Below are 26,034 nucleotides of genomic sequence, written 5' to 3' on the forward strand. Positions count from 1 at the left end.
GTGAGGTCTCCTTTCACACTAAGCCGTCCCTTTGAGGCTCCCTGCCCTGCTGTGGTGGGAGAGAGCAGAGACTCCCCGGGCACAGAGCCCTGTGGGGCAGGGACCAGTGAGCAAGGTTAGATACCTGCTCTCCCTCTGCTTTCCTCATTTCCCTAGGGCAGGGGTCTCCGAACTACGGCCCGGCCCGGGGCTTCCATTTGTCCGGCCCTCCAACCAACAGGGGAGAAGCAAACAGCTGAGTAGGCACAAGCAGGCAGGGGGAGGGGCCGCTGGCAGCAGCTCACCCAGGGGCAGTACAGCTGAGCTGTGCAGAGGGGTGAGTGCCTCTGGGAGCCAGCGTCCCCCCAAAAGGGGAGCCAACTAAGGGGAGATTTGCTGCTGCAGCCAAACAGGCACGGACCCCTGCCTTAGAGTAAAAATACAAGCCAGATGCTTAATTACATCTCCAATAAATGGAGTAAAGAAGATGGAAATTAACAATTTCATAATCGTTAAATTTTAACTACAGCACTACTAGAACCAAACAGTATTTGTATGATACAAATGTGTGAGTTTTTAGAAATAAAATAGGAGTGAAATGATTTTTAATGTATTGACAAATATTTTGTGTGATTTCACAGTACCTGCATCGATTAACTTTTATACCTGATTTAGAATTTAATGCAACACTGACACAGTAGTGTTGTTTTTTTAACGATTTTGCATATATTTCCATACATTTAATTTCTTTCACAGTTGCTTCGGCCTGTGAAACCCCTTCAAAAATCTAATATGGTCCTCGTCTCATAAAGTTTGCAGACCCCTGCCCTTGGGTTTTCATGCTGTGCTACGAGGGTTTCCCACGTCAATCCTCCCACCCTCCCTACTCCGTCACACTGTGTGAGCGGTGGTGCCAGCTGGACCTGCTGGGCAAGAAACGGGACCACATCGAGGGGGGGCACGACAATCTGGCCATGCTCAAGGAGATGTGACTGGGATGGGAGGGGCACAGACGCATGAGGTGTAGGTGTGTCAGGGGATTTGGGTGAGGAGGGGATCTGAGAGGGGTTGCAAGGGGACTGGGGTGCAGGGATCTGGGAAAGGGGGAGGTGCTGGAGGAAATGGGAGGCCAGATAGGGAAGGGCTGCCAAGGTGACGGGTGTGGGAGGGAAGGAGTGCAGGGGAACAGGTGCAGGGATCTAGGAGGGCTGTGTGTGCAGGGTGGTGGAATGTAGGGGGAGGGCGGGGAATCGGGGTGCAGGAAGGCAGGGGTGTGGAGCAGCCCTTGCAATGGCTGCAAGCGTAGAGAAAGGGAATGGTGTGCAGGGAAGGGGTCTCTCCTGGAGCTTTCAGGAAGGGGCCCTGGAGCCAGGGCCGGCTCTGGCTTTTTTGCCGCCCCAGGCAAAAAAGCCTCCGGCCACCCTCCCCCCCCCTGCGGGGAGGGGGGGAGGGCGGCCGGAGCCCCGGGGGGAGGGCAGAGAGCCCCGGCGGCCAGAGCCAGGCCGCGGGGGGGGGAGGGCGGCCAGAGCGCCGGGGGGGCAGGGCGGCCAGCCCGGCCATGGCCCCGCTCTCCCCGGCGGCTGGAGCGCCGCGCCGTCCCCCTCCAGGTGCCGCCCCAAGCACAAGCTTGGTGGGCTGGTGCCTGGAGCCAGCCCTGCCTGGAGCTGACTTTCCATAAACCAAGCGCAATTATCTACTGTCTGCTCTGCACCACAACCTGACATCGATACAACTGGGCGTGAGACAAAGCCACGCCCCTGAGTGACATATGACCTAACCCCACTCCGCGCGAGAACCACCAGGGGGCCCTGGGAGCTGTAGTTCCTTGGTTAGCTCCCTGCCTATAGAGCCAGCCCTGGAGCAGGGAAAGAACTACATTTCCCAGCATTCCCTTGGCCACTACCAACAGGAAAGGAAAAAGAAGAACAGGAGTACTTGTGGCACCTTAGAGACTAACAAATTTATTAGAGCATAAGCTTTCGTGGATTACAGCCCACTTCTTCGGAAAGGAAAGGAACTGGAACCTCATGCTGCAGCTTCCTGTGAATGGTAGGGACAGAGCCAGCTCTAGGTTCCCCCCCCCCCCAGTCCTGGGCTCCCCCCGCACCTCTGTGTTGCCATAGCCCTGGACTCTCCCCCTACCCGCACCCCCTGCTGCCCCAGCCCTGGGCTCTTCTCCCCCCGCACCCGCACTCCCTGCTGCCCCAGTTCTGGCCCCCACCTGCATCTCCTGCCACCCCAGCCCTGGGCGCTCCCCCTACCCGCACCCCCTGCTGCCCCAGCCCTGGGCTCTTCTCCCCCCGCACCCGCACTCCCTGCTGCCCCAGTTCTGGCCCCCACCTGCATCTCCTGCCACCCCAGCCCTGGGCGCTCCCCCTACCCGCACCCCCTGCTGCCCCAGCCCTGGGCGCTCCCCCTACCCGCACCCCCTGCTGCCCCAGTTCTGGCCCCCACCTGCACCTCCTGCCACCCCAGCCCTGGGCTCTTCTCCTCACCCCCTGCACCTGCACTCCCTGCTGCTCCAGTGTACCTCTCTATCTGAAGCCTAGCAAGGCAGGTACGTGGATCCCACTAGCATTTAAAATGAAAAGTACGGGAGGGGAGGCTCTACTAGACTGGGCAGCTTTAGATACAGTACCAGGCACGTAGGAGGATTTCCACTTCTGAGCCATGGAAGCAGAAATTGACTTTTCTTTTCCAGATTTAGCTAATATTCAGAAAGGGAATCCAGCACCTGCCTTCCAGATTTGAACACCTCAAAATTCAGGAGTGCTCAAGCTCAGTTTGGGCAGCTGTTACTTCATTTTTCCCAAATCAAATATACTGATCCACTGTAACTTGCAGTATAAAAAGTAGAATAAATTGAGCAAGAAATGCCTCCCAGTGGTTATTAGGACTGGAATTGCTATTTTCAACAGCCATTGCTTTTTATTATTATTATTATTATTTTTAAGTTTTAGTTTTATTTGTTTAAAAGGAAGACTGTGATAGTGCATTCCCCATAGAAACAAAGAATGGAACAAAAGAATAATAAAGGCACCTCAACTTTTCCTCATTTATGTAGGACAGTCTTATAATATGCATCCAGATATCCTCCAGTCACACAAGCTGAAAATTGTTCCACTTTACTGCAGTTCTGTAACCATATGGGAACCAATCCTGTCTGTGTTCTGTGCACATCTAAAATTCCTGCTGAATGACCCGCCCTGGGAGTGAGTTACCAGTGACCCAGGGCTGGGGCAGCAGGAGGGTGCAGTGAAGGGGGAGGGGGGCAGCCAAAATTTTTTTTGCTTGGGATAGCAAAAAACCTAGAGCCGGCCCTGGCCCTCCCGCCTCTCCCTTGCCTGCTTGTACTGCCAGAGCCAGAGGCAACTGCTGTCTGCTGCCCCTGGGTCCTAGCATCCCCCATCCACTAATGGGAAGACAGGCTGCCCTTACCCTGCCCTTCCACCCTAGCCCTGAGCCTCTCCAACGCCCCAAAACCCTCAGCCCCAGCCCTCATCCCCCCACACCCTAATCCTCTGCCCCAGCCCTGAGCCCCCTCCTGCATCATGAACCCCTCATCCTCAGCCCCAACCCTCATCCCCCCGCACCCTAATCCTCTGTCCCAGCCCTGAGACCCCTCCTGCATCATGAACCCCTCATCCTCAGACCCACAGCCCTCATCCCTGCATCCCCTCCTATCCCCAAACCCCATCCCCACACACCCCCTCCTGCCCTCAAACTCCCTCCCAAAGCCTGCACCCCCTCCCACCCCCAAACTCCATCCCAGAGCCTGCACCCCTCACCCCCTCCTGCACACCCACACCCTGCCCCAGCCCGGAGCCTGCACCCAGCACCCCTCCTGCACCCTAATCCCCAGCCCAGGACCTGCACCCCAGACCTCCTCCCCCCACCCAACCCCCCTCCCAGAGCCTTAGGCAGGTGGTGGGGGGGGGGGGTTCTGGGCACCACCAAAATTTCTACAACTCTGCCACCCATGCGAGTGGATAAGGGTCGGGGCAGTCAGGGGACAAGAAGCAGGGGCGGTTGGGGTTCTGAGGGGGGCAGTCAGGGGGTGGGAAGTGGGAGGGAGTGGATGGGGGCAGGGCTAGGGCGGGCCTTCCCCCTCTTCCCCCCCTCCCCCGTGTCCTCTTTTTTGATTGTGGAAATATGGTAACCCTAGCAGAGAGTCCTGGGAAGCCGCCGTTAGACACGTCCTGGCGCGGGTCTAAGAGCCACTTGTGTTGAGGTGGCTGGGCAGGGAGACCCCTGCCTCCGTCCTCCCCTGTGTGTGGGAGTGGCTGGGCAGTGAGGCCCCTACCTGCCCCCATGTGTGTTGGGGTGCCTGGGCCCTAATCATAGAATATCAGGGTTGGAAGGGACCACAGGAGGTTCTTGTCCAACCCCCTGCTCAAAGCAGGACCAACCCCAACTAAATCATCCCAGCCAGGGCTTTGTCAAGCCAGGCCTTAAAAACCTCTAAGGAAGGAGATTCCACCACCTCCCTAGGTAACCCATTCCAGTGCTTCACCACCCTCCTAGTGAAATAGTGTTTCCTAATATCCAACCTAGACCTCCCCCACTGCAACTTGAGATCATTACTCCTTGTTCTGTCATCTGGTACCACTGAGAACAGTCTAGATCCATCCTCTTTGGAACCCCCCTTCAGGTAGTTGAAAGCAGCTATCAAATCCCCCCTCATCCTTCTCTTCTGCAGACTAAACAATCCCAGTTCCCTCAGCCTCTCCTCATAAGTCATGTGCTCCAGCCCCCTAATAGTTTTTGTTGGGGTAGCTGGGCAGTGAAACCTCTGCCCCCGCCATGTGTGGGGGTGGCTGGGCAGTGAGATCCGCCCCCCCTTGTGTTGAGGTAGTTGGGCCGTGAGCCCCCCACCCGTGTGTTTGGGTGGCAGGGCAGTGATCCCCTCGCCCCCTCGTGTGCCGTGATTGGAAACACCCCGGGGTTGGGCACCGCGGTTCCCTCCCTCCAGTGCTTGCCAGGCGGCTGCCCCCTTTGCTCTGCTCGCTCCTAATTCTGGGGGGGCTCATCTCTTTCTAGAGTTGCCAATTAATGGAAGAAAACAGAACATCCCTGCCGGCTTGTCCCGCCCCTTCCCCAAGGCCCTGCCCACTCCATCCCCCTCCCTCCATCGCTCGCTCTCCCCCACCCTCCCTCACTCATTTTCACCAGGGTGGGACAGTGGGTTGGGGTTGGGGGGGGGTGAGGGGTCAGGCTGGGGATGCAGGCTCTGGGTGGGGCTGGGAATGAGGGGTTGGGGTGGAGGAGGGGGCTCAGGGTAGGGGTTGAGGGGTTCAGAGTGTGGGAGGGGGCTCAGGGCTGGGGCAGGTGGTTGGGGTGCAGGAGTGGGTATGGGCTCCGGGAGGGAGTTTGTGTGCAGGAGTGGCTCAGGACTTGGGTAGGGTGTTGGGGTGTGGGAGGGTCCTAGCTTGGGGTGGGGCTGGGAATGAGGGGTTTGGGGTGCAGGAGGGGGCTCTGGGCTGGGGGGTGGGGCCCAGGGGTTCAGAATGTGGGAGAGGACTCCAGGCTGGGGTAGGGGTTTGGGGTGTGGGAAGGGATGAGGGCTGTGGCTGAGGGTCTGGGCTTTGGGGTGGAGCCAGAAATGAGGGGCTCAGGGTGTTGGAGGAGGCTCTGGTCAGGGGGTTGGAGTGCAGGGGGAGGATGAGGGCTCTGGCTGGGGTGCAGGCTCTGGGGTGGGGCTGTTGATGAGGGATTTGTGGTGCAGGAGGGGGCTCTGGGCTGGGGCTGAGGGGTTCAGAGTGTGGGAGGGGGCTCAGGGCTGGGGCAGGTGGTTAAGGTGCAGGAGGGAGTTTGGGCTCCGGGAGGGAGTTTGGGTGTGGAAGGGGGCTCAGGACTTGGGTTGGGGTTGTGGTGTGGGCTCTAGCTGAGGGTGCGGGCTGGGAATGACGGAGCTTTGGTTTGGGACAGGTTGGGGTGTGGGAGGGGCTGTAGGGTGCGGGAGGGCTCAGGGCTGGGGCAAGGGATTGGGGTGCAGGAGGGGGTTTGGGGTGACGTCTCTGGCTGGGGGTGCAGAGTCTGAGGTGGGGCTGGTGATGAGGGGTTTGGGGTGCAGGAGGGGGCTCACAGCTGGGATAGGGGGTTGGGGTGCAGGAGGGGGTTTGGGCTCTGGGAGGAGCTGACCTCAGGTGGCTTCCCGGGAAGCAGCGACTTGTCCCTCTGGCTCCTAGATGCAGGGGCAGCCAGGGGAGCTCTGTGCGCTGCCCCTGTCTGCAGGCGCCGCCCCCACTGCTCCCATTGGTCGTGGTTCCTGGTCAATGTGAGTTGTGGAGCCAGCGCTCGGGGTGGTGCCTGTGCCCACAAGTAGGGGCAGCACGAGGAGCCCCCCTGGCTGCCGCTGTGCCTCGGAGCCGGAGGGACATGTCGCCGCCTCCTGGAGCTGCGTGGGGCTGGCTGCTGCGGCCAATTGGACTTTTGCCACTAGGGTCCCTTTTTGACCAGGCAAACCAGTCACCTGGCAACCCGATCTCTTCCCCCCCCTCCCCCTTCCAGATGGGTGGGTTCCATAGCAGATCATTTCTCTGAAGCTCGTGGAGGAGCCAATGGGGCTTAAGGGGGTTTAAACTTCATGGCACCGTCTCTGACGGGGGTTTGGGCTGCTGGGCAGGGAACGAGAAACCACAAATCACCCCCCAACCCTGTCCTCTCCTGCTGGGTCCATCTCGACTTTCAGATCGTTTGGAGAGTCCGGAGCAGTGAGGGAGCCGGGGCCAGGACCTCCGCCCCGGCTCGGCGTCATTGCTGCTGCTGAATCGGATCCTGTCAGACCGAGAGGAGCCGACCCCAGCCCAGCACCTGCAGCCGCGTCTGTAGCCTGAGTGTTGCTGGGAGACAATGGAGTCAGCAGCTGGGAATATTGAGAACGAAATGCCACTGCAGCAGGGGTACCAGAAGAGTGGTGAGGAGCCAGGTAATGTGGCGTCGCTGCCTGGGAACAGGCTGGAGAGAGACACTGAGGCTGCCCCACGTGGGGCCATGTTCTCAGTGGCAGCAGCCAGTGCCTAGCAAACCCCGTCTGTGGGCAGCAGGGACTGGATCTCCCCCAGGGGCTCTCAGGGCACCGATCCCTGGCTCACAGCCGCTGTCTGGCGCACACAGCGGTGGCCGTGGGGCTGTGCAGGGGCCTTTTGGGCTGAGTGTGTCAGACCCCCTGTGACAGCCCTGGCCCATCTCTGCCTGGTTCGTTCTCCCCCCCTTCTGCTGTGTATGCCATGGTGAGACCCCAGTGTGCGGGGACAGGTGCACTTGGCAGTGTGGGCCCAGCCAGCGCTCTGCAGGGGGCAGAGCGGGGGTGGGGATGGGGGCAGCTTAAGGTCCTGCCACCAGAACATGCGGGTCCTTGTCTTTGTACCCCTGAGCTCACCAGGCCCTGTGACAGCCTGGCTGGGAGTGCCCAGGGAGGGCACTGGGCCGAGGGGAAGGAGGGACTGTTCTGCCAGCCCCAGCCTGCCTGAGCCTCCGGGCTCCTCTCCCAGAGCGTCTGACGGGAGGCGCAATCGACAGAACGGGGCATGTTCTAGGGCAGCTCTAGCCCTGGTACTGCCAGTGAGACGTGTCCTCGCGGCCCTGCCTGACGGGTCTTTGTGTTTCAGAACCTCGTGGTGACTGCAAGAAATGTAACTACCACAAGAAAAGTACAGTCACCCTCGCAGTCGTGGTCTTAGGTCTCATCATCACGGTTATTGTCCAAGCAGGTGAGTTCTCAGCCCTCTCTGCACATCCCGTTCCCCCTGGAGCCACCACAGTTACAGTCTCTCCTCCCGGCCTGTCTGGCTTCTGCCCCTGGGACAGAGGATTCCTGGGAATGTTCCGCCCCGACCCTCCTCCGCTCCCTGCCAGACCCCCTGCACCTGGGCACTCTCTGTGTCAGACGATCTGACTGACATTAGCTCCCCCCAGCCCAGCTCTGAGCACTTGGGGCCCAAGTCACTATTGCCGGGCCCCAGGCACAGTCGCTGATACCCCCGTGCAGAGTGGGGGTGATTGACAGGAGAAGGTGCAGGGCAGCGATGAGCTGGGCCGTCTGCCTGCAGCGTGTCGCCCTGAGGTACCAGCCTGGCCTGCCTGCAGCCCCGGGTCATGCCTGGGCTGGGCTGGCAGGTGCTGGCGTGTCACTGACATGAGCTGTAGAACGCAGCACAGACATCTCCATTAACGCCGTGTGAAACCCACCAGTTAGTGACCTCGGCAGTGCAGGGTCCCGTAGCGCTATTGACTCCCCCACCTACACAGACAGCGGGTGCTAGTGCAGAGGGCGGCTGTTCGTGGTGAATGTGAGCCTGGTGTATCTGCCAATCGACTGGGGCAGGGGGGCTGTGAGACTGTCAGGGGTGGGATTTATCTGTTGTCCTGGGATCTGATCACTGGGCCCCAGGAGGGTTAGCAGCTGGCAGAGGGGGTGAATCCAGGTCTGTCTGCATTAGGAATCCTCTGTGCTGATGGAACAACGTTGATAGCAGTTTGCACCAATTCAACTGTAACATAGATGGGCTGCAGTGGTGCAGAAAGGGGCTTGCCCTGGTGCCGGTCACTGCAGTAAGTTACCAGAGTGGGACATGCTGCTCCAGCACATCTGTGCGAGGGGTTTGCACTGACGTATCTGCCTCCCCATCCTTACACCAGTGCCAGCTGCCCTGCTACAGGTGGGCCGTGAGTCCCAGCTCCCTGCTGGACTGGCCGGCTGTTGGAATGGGCAGCATTGGCTCACACGGCGTAAGGTGGGATCTGTGAGCTTGGGGTTCCACAGCTACGGGTGCAGGGAGCCCCCAGGATTCAGTGGGGTCAGATGCTGGAGATGGCACCAGTCAGAGGCTCCTTGCTGTGCCCTGTCCCTCCTAGGCAGTACTGAAGGGCCCACAGGCCTGGCAGCCTCTGTCCCGGGGGCCGGTGTCTTCCCATATCCAGCTCTGTACAGGGTGTGCAATGTGAAGTTGTGCCCCACAGCTGCAGCAGCTCCCTGAAATGAGTGACACAAATCACACCCTGAGCAGGACTATAAAGCATCGTATGCACTGACCGCCCTGCTCCATTCCGTGTGTGAGCACTAGTGTGTACAGCACCCTGCACCTGAAATCTCCAGGGAGATACATGCCTGGCACATGACCTGCTTGTTCTTTGATCACCGCGGCCTCAGCTGCTAATGTTCTCCCAAACTTGTGTGTCCCAGCCACAGGGGAAGGCTTAAAAACCAACTGTGGAGTTACTGGTGCAACATGAGGAGCAAAAAATGTGACTTGCACAAAAATGGCTGGAGAGGTTTGTGTCAGACTCCTCCCCACCCCAAAAATGAAACAACACAAAAAAACCCTGAGGCTGAGAGTGAGCAGGAGTGACTCTCAGCAAGGCACTAACTGATGTGGTGTTTGGAATAGCTTAGCAACCCCTGCCCCATAGTGACCTAATAACCCTGCCTCTGGTTATTCACTTACTGCACTGACCTTGCCAATAGCTCCTTGGTATCAGTTATGGGTGGCCCCGCTGCTGGTCTCTCTGGCACTGAAAGGGTTACACTGCAGGCGGAGCAGCTGGGTGTTCTAGCTGCTGTATTTGGGGGGAGAAATCTCTGTAGGTAAGAAGTGCGTCAGGTTGCAATTGGCCAGTCAGTGTAACTGGCCATTTCCTGTTACAGTAACTCCTCACTTAACGTTGTAGTTATGTGTAGCAAAGCAACAAATTACCAAAGTGGTGCCTCCTGCTGGTAATCTTGGGAATTAGCTCAATTGCAGCCTCTGCTGGCCAGTGTCTCGCCCAGACCCCAGTGCCCCTTTACCCTGGAGTTCTGCCCCAGCAGTACTCCTCTACCACCCCTCTTGCCTCAGTGGCTACTGCCAGTCATCATCTAGCCCCTTCTCTCAGGGGCAAACTGCAGTCTGTCATGGCCACTCATCGTTGGCAAGGGGATTGGACCGGCTGCCTCTGCCTATCCCCGGGCTACACCTCTGCAACCCCAGTACCTGCTTTGGCCTTTAGCAAGACCCACAGCCTGGGGATTTGCAAGGCTGGAGCTCCCCAGCTCCTCTTGCTTTTCCCCAGTAGAGCTCTACTCCCAGTACCCTGAGGTCCCAGGAAGCCAGATCCTTCTCCCTCCACACCTAGAGAGACTCTCTGCCTTGTGGGCCTGCAGCCCTTTTATAGGGCCCAGCCTGGCCCTGATTGGCTGCCTCTCAGCCTTTTCTGATTGGCTCTCAGCCCCAGCCCTTGGCAAGGGCTGGCTTTTAACCCTTGATAAGCTGCAGCAGGGTGACTGCCCCACTACATTATGTTCCTGAAAAATGCTACTTTAAGCAAAACGATGTTAAGTGAATCCAATTTTCCCATAAGAATTAATGTAAATGGGGGTGGGGGTGGGGGGGTTACGTTCACACACAAACACACACAGTATAAGTTTTAAACAAACAAACAATTTAATACTGCACACAGGTATGATGATTGTGAAGCTTGGTTGAAGTGGTGGAGTCAGAGAGCGAAGAGGGTGGGATATTTCCCAGGGATGCCTTACTGCTAAACGATGAACTAGCACTCGGCTGAGCCCTCAAGGGTTAACACATTGTTGTTAATGTAGCCTCCCAATCTACAAGGCAGCACAAATGGAGGGAGACGGGACAACATGTCAGACAGAGACAGTGTGTGTGTGTGTGTGTGTGGGGGGGAACACACCCTGTGTGTGAGGAAGAGATGCGCATTGCCCCTTTAAGTACGCTGACCCCACTCTAAGTACACTGCCACTTTAAGTAGATCAGCAAGTTGAGACAGCAGCTGCTGCGGGGTAAAGGAGCAGAGGGGGAGGCAGGAGCAGGGGGACACCCTGATATTTGCACCCCTCTTCTTCCCCCCCCGCCGCACAGCAAAGCAGGAGGCTCCAGGGAGCAGCTCCAAGCCAGAGGGCAGGAGCAGGGGAGCAGCACATGGCCGTGGGGGGAGGGACCGCTGAACTGCCGGCAGTTGATAGCCTGCTGGGCAGCTGCCACACAGGGAACTTAGGGGAGCGGGGAGCTGATGGGGGGCTGTTGGCCCACCCTGGTTCCAAGCCCCCACCAGCTAGCTGCAGGGCTGCTCTTGCTGCAAGCAGTGGACAAGGCTGCCAAACAACATTATAAGGGAGCATTGCGCAACTGTAAACGAGCATGTTCTCTAATTGATCAACAATGTAACATTGTTAACCAGGGCGATGCTAAGTGAGGAGTTACTGTTACTGGGGCTCTGGCGCCACCTCGTGGCATTTTGTGTCCCTGCCTGAAAGTTACTTCACTTAATGTCTCAGTTATTCACCTGCCTCTTGTTGCTCTGTTGAACGTCCGACTGTTGCTCTTGTGCCTGGGATGAAATGCTCTGAGTTGTGTTAGTCCCCCCAAGCTGTGAGTGTAACAGGAATCCTTCCTGCCAGGCAAACATCACAACAAGCGTCTCCATCGCCCTGTGTCTGGCTGTGCTGGGCGGGCCCGGGCAGCGGGTGTTCAGTCTCCTGAAGGGAAGGGAGTTTGTTCCCATCTTCATTTCAACCTGCCTCTCTTGGGAAGCCAAGCGCAGAGCAGGGGGACGGGGGTAGCGGCCCAGGCTAGCAGGATTCCTCGGGGTAACAGACCTGACAAACACGACTGAACTCGACCTCTTATCCAGTGTCACTCTTCTTCCCACTGCTGTTTGTCCACCCCCTGTAACTGTCCCCTCCCTCTGCAGCTCCCTGCCCACCCCCCGCTCTACACTGAGCTTGGGCCTGGTTCTCTGTGCTTTGAAGCACGAGCTGTTTGTCAGCTGCATCCCTATTGAATGTGAACCTGAGGCCCTGCCCCAGTGAGACCAGGATCAGGTAACCCCTCACCCGACCATCTCTGGGCTGGATTCCCGGCATTCTCCTGGCTCCCTCACGCCCTCCCTGCAGCTGCCAGGGGAGTCTCAGAAACCTGGGGTGCCGGGGCTCATCTCCCCACAGATGGGCAGCTCCCCTCTTAAACCACGTGTTACTGTCTCATTTCAGTGTTGTTATCTGGATGTTCTTCAGCTGCTCTGGGCCCCGCGTGCCCGAACGGCTGGATTGGATACCGAGGGAAATGTTACTATTTCTCTGAGGTCCAAGGGAATTGGACCTAGAACCACTGCTCCTCCCTCGGTGCCTCTTTGGCTGAGATCGACACCCGGCAGGACCTGGTGAGAGACTCACTGCAATGGCCTGGCCTTGGCACAGCGGCTGCTGCAGTAGGACCTGGGCTCTGCCCCTGCAGGACAAGGAGCAGCTCTGAGCCCTCTCGTGCTGGGAAGACAGAGTGAATGAACTTCCAGACACTGAATGCCAGGCCTGGCTGGGCCCGGGGCTCCTCTAGTGTCAGTGTGTGACTGCAGGGGTCACCCACTCTCAGCCCTCCCAACAGGAGACTGTCCCTCTCTAGGGCTGGGCTGGCTCAGGTGTCTGCTGGGCTGTATGGGGGCAGAGGGGTACTGGGATCCCAGCTCGATTGGGGGAGGGGGGTTCCACTCAGCCCTGGTCCCTTCTGACTGAGGATTGGGGGGGGGGAGAGTCTTCTCTCATCCCTGGCCCCTCCCAGCATCCCATATTCAGATCTGCTGGGCTCTTTCCTTCCCCTGCGATGGTGAGGGGAGCTCAGCCACTCTGTAAGACGGGGCTTTCATCCAGAACCTGGCCTTGCATGGAGTGCGGGGGGCAGCTTAGACCCAGCAGCACCCAAGAGCTGCCCCAGCCCAGGGCAGATTGGGGTGAGGCGGAGCTGGGTTTGAGGTGGGAGGGTTAATACTGAATTACCCAGAGCTGGGCAAGAGGGAGGAGAAAATCCCCAGCCATCCCCTGGAAACACTCAGAGCCCTTCCGTGTACACCTGGGATTCCCTGCCCAGAGCCTGGGGGAGCAGCAGGGTCGGGGCTCTGACACCACCTCTCCCTCTGCTGTTTTTAGGCCTTCCTGCAGCGCTATAAAGGCAAACGCCAGCATTGGATCGGCCTCCGGAGGGACCCAGGGCAGCCCTGGAAATGGGCCAACGGCACCGAATTCAACAACCTGTGAGTCCTCTGAATTCCCTGGGCTTTGGGTCCCTGGTGTCTGAGATACCGAGTTCAGGCCGACCCACCGGTCAGTGCTGTGGAAACAGCCAGCGAGCGCTCGGGTTCTTATGTACTCGGTGTATTAGTGATGGGTGGAAGCCAGTGTCTCCTGCTGGGAGATTGGCCGAAGCCTTCAGATCTGTCTGGCTGTAGTGAGGCCCCTGAATGTGTAATGAGGCATCTACATTAAAGATGCCTGATAGCCACAAGTGCTGAGTGCCTGGGGCTGCCATGGGAACAGTAGAGATGGCCCAGACGATATCCCAAGACTGATTTCAGTGAGATCTGGGTGGGATCAAATAACTAACCCCACTCGAGCCAATAGCAGGTTGAATCCTGAACCGTCAGCACTGAAAGAACGGCAGAGTAGGTCCACGCTGGTGGGGGAATGGCACTGTATGTGAAAGAACACTTTGAGTCAAGTATAGTAAAAATCTTAAATGAATCAAACTGTATCATAAAATCTCTAGGAATAGAAATTCCACACTAGAAGAATAAGAATCTAGCAGTAGGAAAATACTCCTGACCAGGTGACTGTGAAATTCTCAGAGATTAGAGAGGCTACAAAGGCAGAAAATCCAATAATAATGTGGGATTTGAACTATCCTCATATTGTCTGGGTACAGGTTACCTCAGGACAGGATGCAGAGACACAATTTCTAGACACTATCAATGACTGCTTCTTGGAGCAGTTAGTCCTGGAACCCACCAGCAAAGAGGCAATTCTTGATTTAGTCCTCAGTGACGCACAGGATCTGCTCCAAGTGGTGAATGTAGCTGAATTGCTTGGTAATAGCGACCAGAATGTAATTAAATTTAAGATCCTTGTGGGGCACGGTGGGAAATGCCAAATAAACCCACCACAGTAGCATTTAACTTTAAAAAGGGGAACTGCACAAAAATTAGAAGCTAGCTAAACAGAAATTGAAAGGAACAGTCGCAAGGTGAAATGCCTTCAGATTGCATAGAGACTAAGTAAAAACACACCCTCCAAAAATATAGGTTCAAACTAAATGTATTCCCCCTCCCCCGCCCCCCCCCCCCCCACACCTAAAAAAAGCCACGTGGCTAAACAGCAGAGTAAAAGAGGTGGTTAGAGGCAAAAAAGCATCATTTAAAAACAGTTAGGAAAGGGATAGATAAGACAGAAAATATCATAATGTCACTGTATAAATCCACGGTACGCCCACATCTTGAATACTGCGTGTAGTTCTGGTTACTACATCTCAAAAAGGATATATTAGAATTGGAAATGGTACAGAGAAGGGCAACTAAAATGATTGGGGTATGGAACAGCTTCCATATGAGGAGAGATTAAAAAGACTGCATGTTCATCTTGGACAAGAGATGACTAAGAGGGATATGAAAGAGGTCTCTAAAATCATGAGTAGGGTCAAGAAAGTGACTAGGGAAAAGACGGTTACTCACCTTTGTAACTGTTGTTCTTCGAGATGTGTTGCTTATATCCGCGTGCACAATCGGAGAATTTTTTTCCCGGTGGGTCAGTCTCTCTCTTTATGGAAGACTGTATGCGGCGGTTCCGACGTGAGGGCTCTGATTTTAGAAACACATCTTGCTGAAGTGATGGCTACGAGGAAGGCTGTCTTCCACAATAGGTAAAGGAGTGAGCAGGTAGCCATTGGCTCGAACGGGGGCCCCGTGAGCCTGGAGAGGACCAGGTTAAGGTCCCATGCCGGAACCGGTTGACGCAGTTGTGGTATAGGCGGTCTAAGCCCTTTAAGAATCTGACGACCATTGAGTTAAAGAAGACCGAAGAAGCATGTTCTCCTGGCTGGAACGCTGAGATAGCTGCCAGGTGCACCCTGACAGAAGATATCGCCAGGCCCTGCTGTTTTAGGGATAGGAGATATTCCAGTATAAGTGGTATTGACACCTGCAAAGGGGGCGTGGCACGTTGCTTGCACCAACAGGAGAAGCGCTTCCATTTGGCTAAGTAGGTGGCCCGAGTGGAGGGTTTCCTGGTGTCCAACAGAACCTGCTGCACGGAATGTGAGCAGAGCAACTCTGCCCGAGTTAGCCATGCAGCCTCCACACTGTAAGGTGGAGCGATTGCAGGTCGGGGTGACAGAATCGACCGTGGTCCTGGGAGATCAGGTCCGGCCACAGTGGGAGTGTGATCGGAGGCTCTACCGACAACTCCAGGGGTGTGGTGTACCAGTGCCTTGGCCATGCTGGAGCGACCAGAATCATGCATGTCTTGTCCCTGCGCAGCTTGAGCAGGACCCTGTGGACCAGTGGGAATGGAGGGAAGCCGTAGAACAGCTGGTCTCTCCACGGTAGTAGGAAAGCATCTGACAGGGAGCCCTGAGAGCGCCCCTGGAGAGAACAGAACACTTTGCCACTTTCGATTGACACGTGAGGCGAATAGGTCGATCTGGGAAACCCCCACCTCCGGAAGATGAAGTGGATGATATCTGGACCAATCGACCACTCGTGAGTCTGGAAGGACCTGCTGAGGCGGTCTGCCAGTGTGTTCTGGACTCCTGGGAGAAACGACGCCATCAGATGTATCGAGTGGGCTATGCAAAATTCCCACAGGTGAATAGCCTCCTGGCATAGGGGGGATGATCGGGCTCCCCCTTGCTTGTTGATGTAGAACATGGCCGTGGTGTTGTCTGTGAGGACTGCCACACAACGGCCATGTAGGAGATTGCAAAATGCCTGACACGCTAGGCGTACTGCCATCAGTTCTTCTACATTGATGTGCAGGGCTAGTTCGGATGTGGTCCAAAGGCCCTGCATCTGGTGCTCCCCGAGGTGAGCGCCCCAGCCCAGAGATGATGCGTCTGTGACCAGGTATAGGGAAGGTTGTGGGGTGTGAAATGGTACTCCTTTGCACACCGACTTGTTGTCCAGCCACCAGTTGAGGGAGGTCAAGACCGATTTCGAACCACCATGTTCAGGCTGTCCCGGCCTGGACGGTACACCGCTGATACCCAGGCCTGAAGCGGGCGGAGCCGAAGTCTGGCATGCCTGGTTACGTAAGTGCACGACGCCATGTGTCCCAAAAGGCCGAGTCATGTCCTTATCATGGAAGTCGGGAAGCCTTGGAGGCTGCGGATGATGTTTGCAATAGCCTGAAAACGAGTGTCTGGCAGGAGAGCGCGGGCGAGTCTGTAGTCTAAGACTGCCCCGATAAACTCTATTCTCTGGGTTGGCTCCAGAGTAGACTTTTCTCTGTTGAGCAAGATGCCCAGCTTGTGGAATGTGCGCAGGGCGAGTTGGACGTGGGATTGAACCTCTTTCCTGGTGTGGCCGCGAATGAGCCAGTCGTCCAGATACGGGAACACCTGTATCCTTTGTCGACGAAGGTATGCTGCCACGACGGCCATACATTTGGTAAACACCCTCGGAGCCGTGGACAGCCCAAAGGGAAGGACGGCAAATTGGTAATGTACGTGGTTTACTATAAAGCGAAGGAAGCACCTGTGGGAGGATAAACTGCTATGTGAAAATACGTGTCCTTCATGTCGAGGACGGCGTACCAATCTCCAGGATCCAGGGAAGGGATAATGGTCCCCAATGAGATCATGCGGAACTTCAACTTTACCATGAATTTGTTGAGTCCGCGCAGATCTAAAATGGGTCGAAGTCCCCCTTTTGTCTTGGGGATCAGGAAATAGCGGGAGTAAACCCCCCTGCCCCTTAACTCTGATGGAACCTCCTCTATCGCTCCCATGGAGAGAAGCATAAAAACCTCCTCTATAAGGAGTTGCTCATGAGAGGGGTCCCTGAAGAGCGATGGGGAGAGAGGACGGGAGGGGAGGGAAAAGAAAATTGGAGAGCGTATCCCCTTTCCACCGTGCGAAGAACCCATCGGTCCGAAGTTATAAGGGACCACGCATGGTGGAAATGGGAGAGGCGATCCCGAAATAAAGGGAATGGATCCTGGGTGGTGGCTAGTACGCTGTCCTCGGGCACACCTTCAAAAATTTTGCCTGGGCCCTGAAGATGGTCTAGGAGGGCCTTGGATCTGACCGGGTTGGTGGCCGGTGGCTCTCCTTCTACCACCTTGTCCACGTCTTCTGGAAAAGTCTTGTCTTGGACGAGGGGGAGGGTAGAATCTTTGGGGCTGTGGTCTAAAGGGCCTGCGCTGAGGTCCTGGGACATGCATCCCCAGGGAGCGCATGATGGTTCTGTAATCTTTAAGGCTCTGTAACCTAGAGTCCGTTTTGTCCGAGAACAGGCCCTGCCCATCCAATGGCAGATCTTGTAGGGTCTGTTGCAGTTCTGGCGGTAAGCTGGACACTTGCAGCCAGGAGATGCGTCGCATAGCTATGCCCAACACCAGTGTCCTAGCAGCAGAGTCCGCTACGTCTAGAGAGGCCTGTAAGGAGGTCCTAGCCACCTTTTTACCCTCTTCCACTAACGCCCCAAACTCATCCCTGGACTCTTGGGGAATCAACTTCTTAAATTTACCCCTGGAGTTCCACAAGTTATAATCATAGCGGCTCAAGAGCACCTGTTGGTTTGCTGCTCTGAGCTGCAGACCCCCCGCTGAGTAAATTTTTCGTCCAAACAAATCGAAGCGCTTGGCGTCTTTAGAATTGGGCGCTGCAGCCTGTTGACCATGGCGTTCCTGTGCGTTCACTGAGGACACCACCAGTGAACACGGCTGAGGGGGAGTATAAAGATATTCATGGTCCTTAGAGGGAACAAAGTATTTCCTCTCTACCCCTCTGGCAGTAGGTGGGATAGAGGCAGGGGTCTGCCATATTGTGTTGGCGTTAGCCTGAATGGTGTGGATGATGGGTAATGCTACCCGGGATGGGGCATTAGCTGAGAGGATGCTCACCACCGGGTTCTCCAACTCCACTATCTCCTCTGCCTGAAGATCCATGTTACGTGCCACCCTACATAAAAGGTCTTGGTGAGCATGTAAGTCTATCTGGGGGGACCCAAGGTCGTTGTCCCTGCCACCACCTCATCTGGAGAAGATGAGGAGGATGCTTCGGGGGTAATGGATCCTGTGGCGGGTCCAGTTGCGAGGGGTCCTGATGTCCAGGGTCCATCGTACCGGGGTCAGGGGCCTGTGTAGATGTCAGCGCAGTAGCCTCCATACCCACGGGGGGAGGACGACTGATGGTGGTCTCCAGTACTCGGGGCTCTGAACGTGCTGAGCGGGAGGCCGTAGGTGGAGCCCCTTGGGCTTGGTGATATGCCCATGGGGTCCAGAAAGACCACTGTGCAGGATCCTGTCTAGGGTCTTTGCTTCGGCCCCATCCTGCCAGTGGCCTAGGTTGTCCGCTGCCTGACCCGGAGCGGGATAGGCTGCAGGAGGCACTGTCTGACTGGGAAGAGCGTGCGGCGGATCGTGAGGGCCAGGGCGGTGCAGAGAGTGTCTGCGTTGACTCCGCCGGGAACGGTGCCAAGCGGTGCTGGCCCACAGGTGTGCAGTCTCTGCGCAGTGCCAGGGAGCAGTACCGGGATCGAGAACGGTGCCGATGGTCATGCCGGTACCAGGATCCAGACCTGGATCGCAATGAAGACCGTCTGTGGGAGCGGTGCCGGGAGCGGCCTCTCGAGCGAGATCGGTGCTCAGACCAGTGCCAGGATCTGCATCAGGAGTCCGAATGGTACCGAGGTGTGGGGTGGTGCCGAGAGGTGGAACGGCACCGGGAGGAAGATCTGGGTCACGAGTACGACCGGTGCCATGATAGAGAACGGCGCCGGGACTGCCAGCGGTGCCGGGACCTGCTCCTAGATCGGGAGTGGTGCCGAGAGTCCACGCTCGGAGATGGAGGGCATAATAGGGCTGACTTGCCCCTAGACTGCACCGTACGGTAAGGATGCGGTGCTGCAGCCTGAGACGGTGCCGGTTCTGTGAGGGCAATGAGGTCCATCGCCGTTGTAAACGTCTCCGGTGTAGACGGAAGACAGGGCTCAACCACGGTACTGGTCGGGGTGCCAGTCCTCACTGGACTCAACGGCCCTTCTTCCGGTGCCGGAGTCAATGGTGCTGATGTCGGCGCCTGTATCCTTGGTCGCTCCAGTCCTGGATACGAATCCGGGATTGGCAAGGGGGGCGCCGGTGCCTGCTGTTGTGAGGCAGTCCCCTCCGGTTTATGAGGTCTTTTCTGACCTGAAGACAGGGACCGGTGCCGAGGTGCTTGCGGAGGATGCGGTGCCGGCGGAGTTCGGTGCCGTGGGACTTTGTCCGCGTCTCCTCGCGGTGCAGTACCGGAGGTCGCCGCTGGAGCATAGCGCACCGAGGCGCTCAGTGCCGGAACCCGGCATGCCGAAGGAGGATCCGGGCTGAGGGCCGCCTCCATGAGGAGCTGTTTGAGCCTAAAGTCCCGCTCCTTTTTGGTCTGAGGCCAGAAAGCCTTGCAGATCCTGCACTTATCGGTCTGGTGAGACTCCCCGAGACACTTTAAACAAGAGTCGTGGAGATCCATCATTGGCATAGGCTTAGAGCAGGCTGCGCACGGTTTAAACCTTGGAGCCTTGGGCATGAGCCCAGGCGGCACGCGGGGGGGAGGGGAGGAACCCCCTTCCAGCCCACTAACTTCACTTATAAACTAACTCTAGACTATGAACTACTAAACTACACTAAATTTATAACTATACAACTAACTACCTATAACAATATCTAACCAGGAAGCAAGAGCTAGGGAGCGTGGAGTACAGCCATGCCGCGCTCCACAGTTCCAACTACCATCACGGGCGGTAAGAAGGAACTGAGGGGGCGCTGGGTCGGCTGGGGCATATATCTAGCGCCATGAAGGCACCACTCCAGGGGGCTCCACAGCTGACCCATTGGGTGTTGCTAGGGTAAAAAATTCTCCGACGATCATGTACGTGGCGCGCACACGCACCTAATTGGAATCGATATGAGCAAGCAGTCGAAGAAGAAGTATTATTTGGGGAAGACAATCCCCAAAGCTGGTGGATATTCCAATACTTAGGTTTACCAAGCCAGCAAAAAACAGCTTCTGTAATACGTCACTGGTTACCCAGAAGCCAACAACACAGTTCCCTTAAAGTGATCCAGCCTCAGGCCTCCATCCAGACACCCAAGTCAAATATAATGAGGATTACTGAAAATCTTATTCATCATATAAACAAGTTCTCCCAATCCCAAAGGATCGGACACATTCCCTCCCAGGTTAGTGGCTATTCCAGATCTTACCTAAATACACGCTTACAGCCAATTCTTATTAACTAAACTAAAATTTATTAAAAAAGAAAAGAGAGAGTCTGGTTAAAAGATCAATATACATACAGACATGAGTTCAATTCTTGAGATTCAGATTCATAGCAGAGATGGTGAGCTTTGTAGATGCAAAGAGTTCTTTCAGAAATAGTTCATAGGTTATACTCCAATGTCCATATTCACGGTGATTCCAGACAGGACTGGGATCTCAGTCCTTATGGCTTAGGCTCCCCTGCATGAAGCCTCAAGGCAATCTGAGATAAAAAGGATTGGGACCCAAACATCTTTACACAGTTTCAGGCCTTCTTGTGACAGCGAACAATAGGTAACAATAGGTAATTCTAGGGACTTTTGAAGTAGGTCCATTTCCTAAGCATCCCCGGTAATTATCTACACAGATGAACATAAGGCAATTGCCTGTTTTTCCACCATTCACAGATGATTGGCTATACATTTCAAAGAGAGATGAATACAGTGATATCCTATGTTTACAGCTCATTTAAATGTTAAGATGTCCTTTTGATCTCTGAATTAACAGAATACAGCATAGACAGGGACTGTTTGATTACATTGTTAACCTTTAACAATATATATGTAAATACACAAAAATTCAAACATTATCTACTAATATGTCTTTAAGGGTTGAATTTAGATCAATTATCCTGCAGGATGCTTAACCCTTTCTGGTCATGCGTGACAATTGGCCAGTATCAGAGGACAGGACACTGGGCTAAATGGACCCTTGGTCTGACCCAGCATGGCCGGTCTTATGGGCTTACAGCTGGAATTGCATTTTTTTAAAAAGCCCTTGGTGGTTGGTGAGAAGCTGGAAAATGTGCCCAGAGTGGGCTTAGGATGTTGGTCAGTTGACGACCTGTTGTTTGACCCCTGTATGATATTGTCATATCTTCCTGCAGCCTGCCTTTACGCTTGCATCATGGTGCTGTCTGTTAGCGAGCCTGCTTGGGGCATGTCTACACTGCAGCTGGTACGGTGCCTCCCAGCCCGGACAAACCGGCTGGAGCTAGCTGGGCACAAATAGCAGTGTGGCTCTTGCGGCACAGGTGCCAGCTTGGGCTGGCCAATCCTGCCCGGGCCCTTGGGTCCAAGATCAGGTGATTGGCTCGAGCCACCGCCTCTGCCACAACTTCCACACTAGCATTTTAGCCGCTAGCTCAAGCTAAACTAGCATGAGCCAGTCTCCCTGGGCCGGAAGCCTCGTTACCAGCTGCACTGCAGACGTAGTGCTGGTGTCCTGAGCACTCAGGGTATGTCTACACTGCAATAAACACCCATGGCAGTGAGCCTCAGAGCCTGGGTATAATGACTCGGGCTTGTGCTACGGTGCTAAAAATAGCTGTGTAGCCTTTCAGGCTCTAAAAACCACCCTGCGTCCCCCAGAGAATAACCAACACAGCGATGCCTGCCTGAGTCTGCAGAAACCCTGAGACAGTGACACTGAGAGGGGGAACTGCCCCAGGCATCTCAATGGGGTGTTAACCCTGAAATCTGCTGTCCTGCGGGGGCCCAAATTCGCACAAGGCTCTGGGTGCATCATTGCCATCCTGTCAGAGCTGTGCTGGGGTGATGATGGTGGGGGCCCCCCACATCCATCTGCTCAGGTGGGTGGGGGCTGGGTTCTCTCTTGGACAGATCCCACCTGCAGCCAGAGGCTGGTGGGAGGGGAGATCCCAGCCTGCCCAAAGAGCAGTTCTGGGCCTCCTCCCAGCCCAGCACGTGGCTACTGAGTAGCCAGGATGGGACCATGGGGGAGGATTTGCCTGTGGGCCTAGATCCTGCCCTGTTCCCAGGTGTGAAGTTCTGGCCTCCAGCTCTCATGGGAAGCTCTGTGTGAGTGGCTGGGGTCACACCACGGCCGCTGGGTTTGTGCTGCAGTCTCTGTGCTGCTGGCGTTTCGCTCCAGCCCCCCCCTCTCCCTGCCCCCCAATACAGTCTGCTCTGATGGGCCTCTGGCCTGAGAGCTGATGTAAACTGTCCAGGGAGCCCCGCACCCGGCTCTTCTGTGCAGCGTTACTGCTGCTCCTCGCCACGCTGATGGTCGCCTGGAACCTCCCCCCATTTTGGGTGGTTTGGGCCTGCAGGCGCCCATCCAAATCCAGCTGGGGTGGGGGAGAAGAGGAGGATGTTAAAATATCCACCCAGCATAAAGGCTCCATGGAAGCCAGTTGATCTTAGAACCTCTTGTGACCCGGGTGCCTGGGGTAGCCCTCGCTGGAAATGCCAAGGTCAGGGCAGGCTGCAGAAAGGAGAGCAGATCCTCCAAGACTGGTGGGTAACACTGAAGTTAAACTCCCCAGCCAGTCACAAACTGAGCTCCTGATCCTCCACACAGGTTATCTGGCTTGCAGTCAGCACCTAGATTCAATACAGTGAGAAGTTATTGAAACTCTGCTCACTATACAAAATATTCTTCTCACCCCAAAGGGACAGCCACACTGCTAGATCAGTATTAGTTTGCATCTTACCCAAAATACCACACTGCCAGCCAATCCTTTAGTGTCTAAAACTAAAGGGTTATTATAAAGAAAAAAGAAAGAAGAAGAAGAGAGTTGCTAAATGCTAAAGCAATCAGATACATAGAGACTTCAAAGTCCGTATATCAGATTCTTAGCAGCATTGGTCAGTTTGCTGGCTTGAAGGTCCCTCTGGGACACATCCACAGCTTGGATGGGTCAGTCAGTCTTTACACCAGAGGTCAGAAGCAGGAATGAAGACAAAATGGAGATGATGCAGCTGCCTTTTTATAGTCCTTTTGCCATGTGGCTTGTACGTCCTTTGTTCCAAACAGAAGCTTAACAGCATATGGCATAGAAGCCTTAGAGTTCTCTGTCCCCAGGCATCCCACATGTCTTGCTGGCTCATAAGATGTATCTCCTAGATCCTTCAATGGGTTCACTGTACAGTTGATGACCCTTGATGGGCCATTGAACAGGCTGGGCAGTGCTGATGCCAATCTGTCTGGGGGTGTCACTCAGAAACACAGCACAAGTTTTGAAATGTAGATATACCCTATATATCTATAACTCATAATACAAAAGAGATACAAACATATAACCAAGATCATCACACTTGGCAAATCATAACATTTTCGCAGATACCTTACACGACATATCTGGTCAGATTCATTGCAATTTTATAATATTGGTATCAATAATATCACAGAGTGTCTCCCCTATTCCATACAGCGTCACGCCTCTCGGCCCTACTGTCCCCTTCTGCTGGGGGGCTGGGGGTGGGGCCTGTGGCTGGTGCAGGACGGGGAATCGTGAGGGGCTGTGAGTGCAGCAGCTCCCTGCACTGTGTGAGTGTCTCCCCCTGTCTGTGACTGACAGGAAACACCCAACTCCTGACACCAGCTCCCTGGCTTCTGTCTTGCAGGTTTCCAGTAACAGCAGATGGTGACTGCGCGTATCTGGCTAATGAGAATACTGTCAGCAGCTTGCGGTGCACCAGTGAGAGACACTGGATCTGCAGCAAACCCGATGTGTTTACACAGGCAAAGAAGGCTGCAGTGCAAGGGGGCTGATAAGAGTATTATTAGCCCTGGAAATACCTGACTGTGGTCTCTTGTGACCATCACATCTGACCAATTCCGGAATATCAGGGAAAGCTCTAGGCATCACTGGGCAGAACACTTGATTTTGGTGAAACACAGAAATGCCATTTGCACATGGTGTGTGTCTCTGGGTACGTCTACACTATGAAATTAGGTTGATTTTATAGAAGTCGATTTTTAGAAATTGATTTTATACAGTCGATTGCGTATGTCCCCACTAAGCGCATTAAGTCGGTGGAGTACGTCCTCACTACCATGGCTAGCATTGACTTACGGAGTGGTTCACTGTGGATAGCTATCCTACAGTTCCTACAGTCTCCACTGCCCATTGGAATTCTGGGTTAAGCTCCCAATGCCTAATGGGGCAAAAACATTGTCGTGGGTGGTTTTGGGTGCATGTCTTCAGTCGCCCCTCCCTCCGTGAAAGCAACGGCAGACAATCATTCTGCGCCTTTTTTCCTGGGTTACCCATGCAGATGCCATAGCATGGCAAGCAAGGAGCCCACTCAGCTCACCGTCACCACTGCTGTTGTAAGCATTGTAAAGACCTCGTGTATTATCCTGCAGTATATGCAGAACCGGGCTAAGAGACGCCAGAACAAGGACGATTTTGATGAGGACATGGACACAGACGTTCCTGAAAGCACGGGCTGTGGCAGTTGGGACATCATGACGGCAGTGGGGCTGGTTGATACAGTGGAACACAGATTCTGGGCCAGGCAAACAAGCACAGACTGGTGGGACCGCATAGTGTTGCAGATGTGGGATAATTCCCAGTGGCTGCGAAACTTTCGCATGCGTAAGGCCACTTTCCTGGAACTTTGTGAGTTGCTTTCCCCCACCCTGAAGCGCAGGAATACCAAGACGAGAGCTGCCCTCACAGTTGAGAAGCAAGTGGCGATAGCCCTTTCGAAGCCAGTTGGGAATCAATTTGGAGTGGGCAAATCTACGGTGGGGGCTGCTGTGATCCAAGTAGCCAAGGCAATCGCTGGTTTCAGAGTAGCAGCCGTGTTAGTCTGTATCCGCAAAAAGAACAAGAGTACTTGTGGCACCTTAGAGACTAACAAATTTATTTGAGCATAAACTTTCGTGGGCTACAGCCCACTTCATCAGATGCATAGAATGGAACGTATAAGAAGATATATATACAGAGAACGTGAAAAGGTGGACGTTGCCATACCAACTCTGAGAGGCTAATTAATTAAGATGAGCTATTATCAGCAGGAGGGAAAAAAAACATTTGTAGTGTGTGAGGGTACCTCCCATAAGGCTTTATGGGAATATGACATAACTGGAATATGTTTTGTGCTGCCTGTGCCATGTAACATATCTCCGTAAAGGTTATGGTCTACTATATCTATTCATCCTATTTGTACATATATATTATTTTCTACTTGAGGTTAAGAATATGGGCTGTTTACTTGCTTGGTTTCTAAGTAAGCTTTGTGAGGCATTTGGTCAGCTTCTTTAGGAAGGAATTCACCAGGTTAAGTACCTGATCAGGAAGCACTTGGGGAACAATGCATCTTGGAATGCTCCAGTCCACATAAGAAGTCTTCCTGGAGACATACAAGATACCACGTGGACAATCGCTTCTGCCTGTAAAGACTGTGAGTCAAGCAGGGACATGTGACTTGCCCAGGTGACTCCAGAACTCCATCTAGGAGCTGAACTTTGCATAGGAGTGAGGAGGGGGGTCTCCACCCACAAGAGAAAGTCTATTTAAACCCGTGGGAGACCCCTCCATTTTGTCTTCAGCTGGCTAAAGAAGGAGTCTATCCACCCCCCAGGATATTTGAAGGAAACTGGAACAAAGGACAGTAACTGCAGGGGGTGTGAGTGATTGCTGGACCCAGGCTAAAAGGAGATTAGTCTGTAAAAGGGAACATTCTGGAACTGGTGAGGATCTTCTCTGAATTTAGTTTGATTAGACATAGATTTGCGCATTTTATTTTATTTTGCTTGGTGACTTACTTTGTTTTGTCTGTTCCTACTTGGAACCACTTAAATCCTACTGTCTGTATTTAATAAAATCACTTTTTTACTTATTAATTAACTCAGAATATGTATTAATACCTGGGGGCGCAAACAGCTGTGCATATCTCTCTATCAGTGTTATAGAGGGGGAACAATTTATGAGTTTGCCCTGCATAAGCTTTATACAGGGTAAAATGGATTTATTTGGGTTTAGACTCCATTGGGAGTTGGGCATCTGAGTGCTAAAGACAAGCAC

At 54.6% G+C, this 26,034-nt stretch overlaps 1 protein-coding gene across 1 annotated transcript; it reads left to right on the plus strand.

Annotated features, from left to right (window-relative positions):
- The first annotated feature begins 1,881 nt into the window (after positions 1–1,881).
- LOC135974928 (C-type lectin domain family 2 member E-like) lies at positions 1,882–25,854 on the plus strand. Its single transcript, XM_065564267.1, has 6 exons — positions 1,882–2,028; positions 6,671–6,907; positions 7,590–7,691; positions 11,972–12,141; positions 12,902–13,005; positions 23,624–25,854. Exons 2-4 carry the CDS (start codon positions 6,832–6,834, stop codon positions 12,082–12,084), a joined length of 291 nt encoding a protein of 96 aa, XP_065420339.1. The 5' UTR covers positions 1,882–2,028; positions 6,671–6,831; the 3' UTR covers positions 12,085–12,141; positions 12,902–13,005; positions 23,624–25,854.
- Positions 25,855–26,034: the final 180 nt, after the last annotated feature.

The sequence above is a fragment of the Chrysemys picta genome, chromosome 12 (genome assembly GCF_011386835.1).
Source record: "Chrysemys picta bellii isolate R12L10 chromosome 12, ASM1138683v2, whole genome shotgun sequence".
Lineage (NCBI taxonomy): Eukaryota > Metazoa > Chordata > Testudines > Emydidae > Chrysemys > Chrysemys picta.

Excerpts from the sequence above, each read along its gene's own strand:
- LOC135974928 (XM_065564267.1), top strand. The coding sequence starts at position 6,832 with ATGGAGTCAGCAGCTGGGAATATTGAGAACGAAATGCCACTGCAGCAG. Across the intron at positions 6,908-7,589 it reads GAAGAGTGGTGAGGAGCCAG|AACCTCGTGGTGACTGCAAG; the intron begins GTAATGTGGCGT and ends TTTGTGTTTCAG. Across the intron at positions 7,692-11,971 it reads CACGGTTATTGTCCAAGCAG|TGTTGTTATCTGGATGTTCT; the intron begins GTGAGTTCTCAG and ends GTCTCATTTCAG.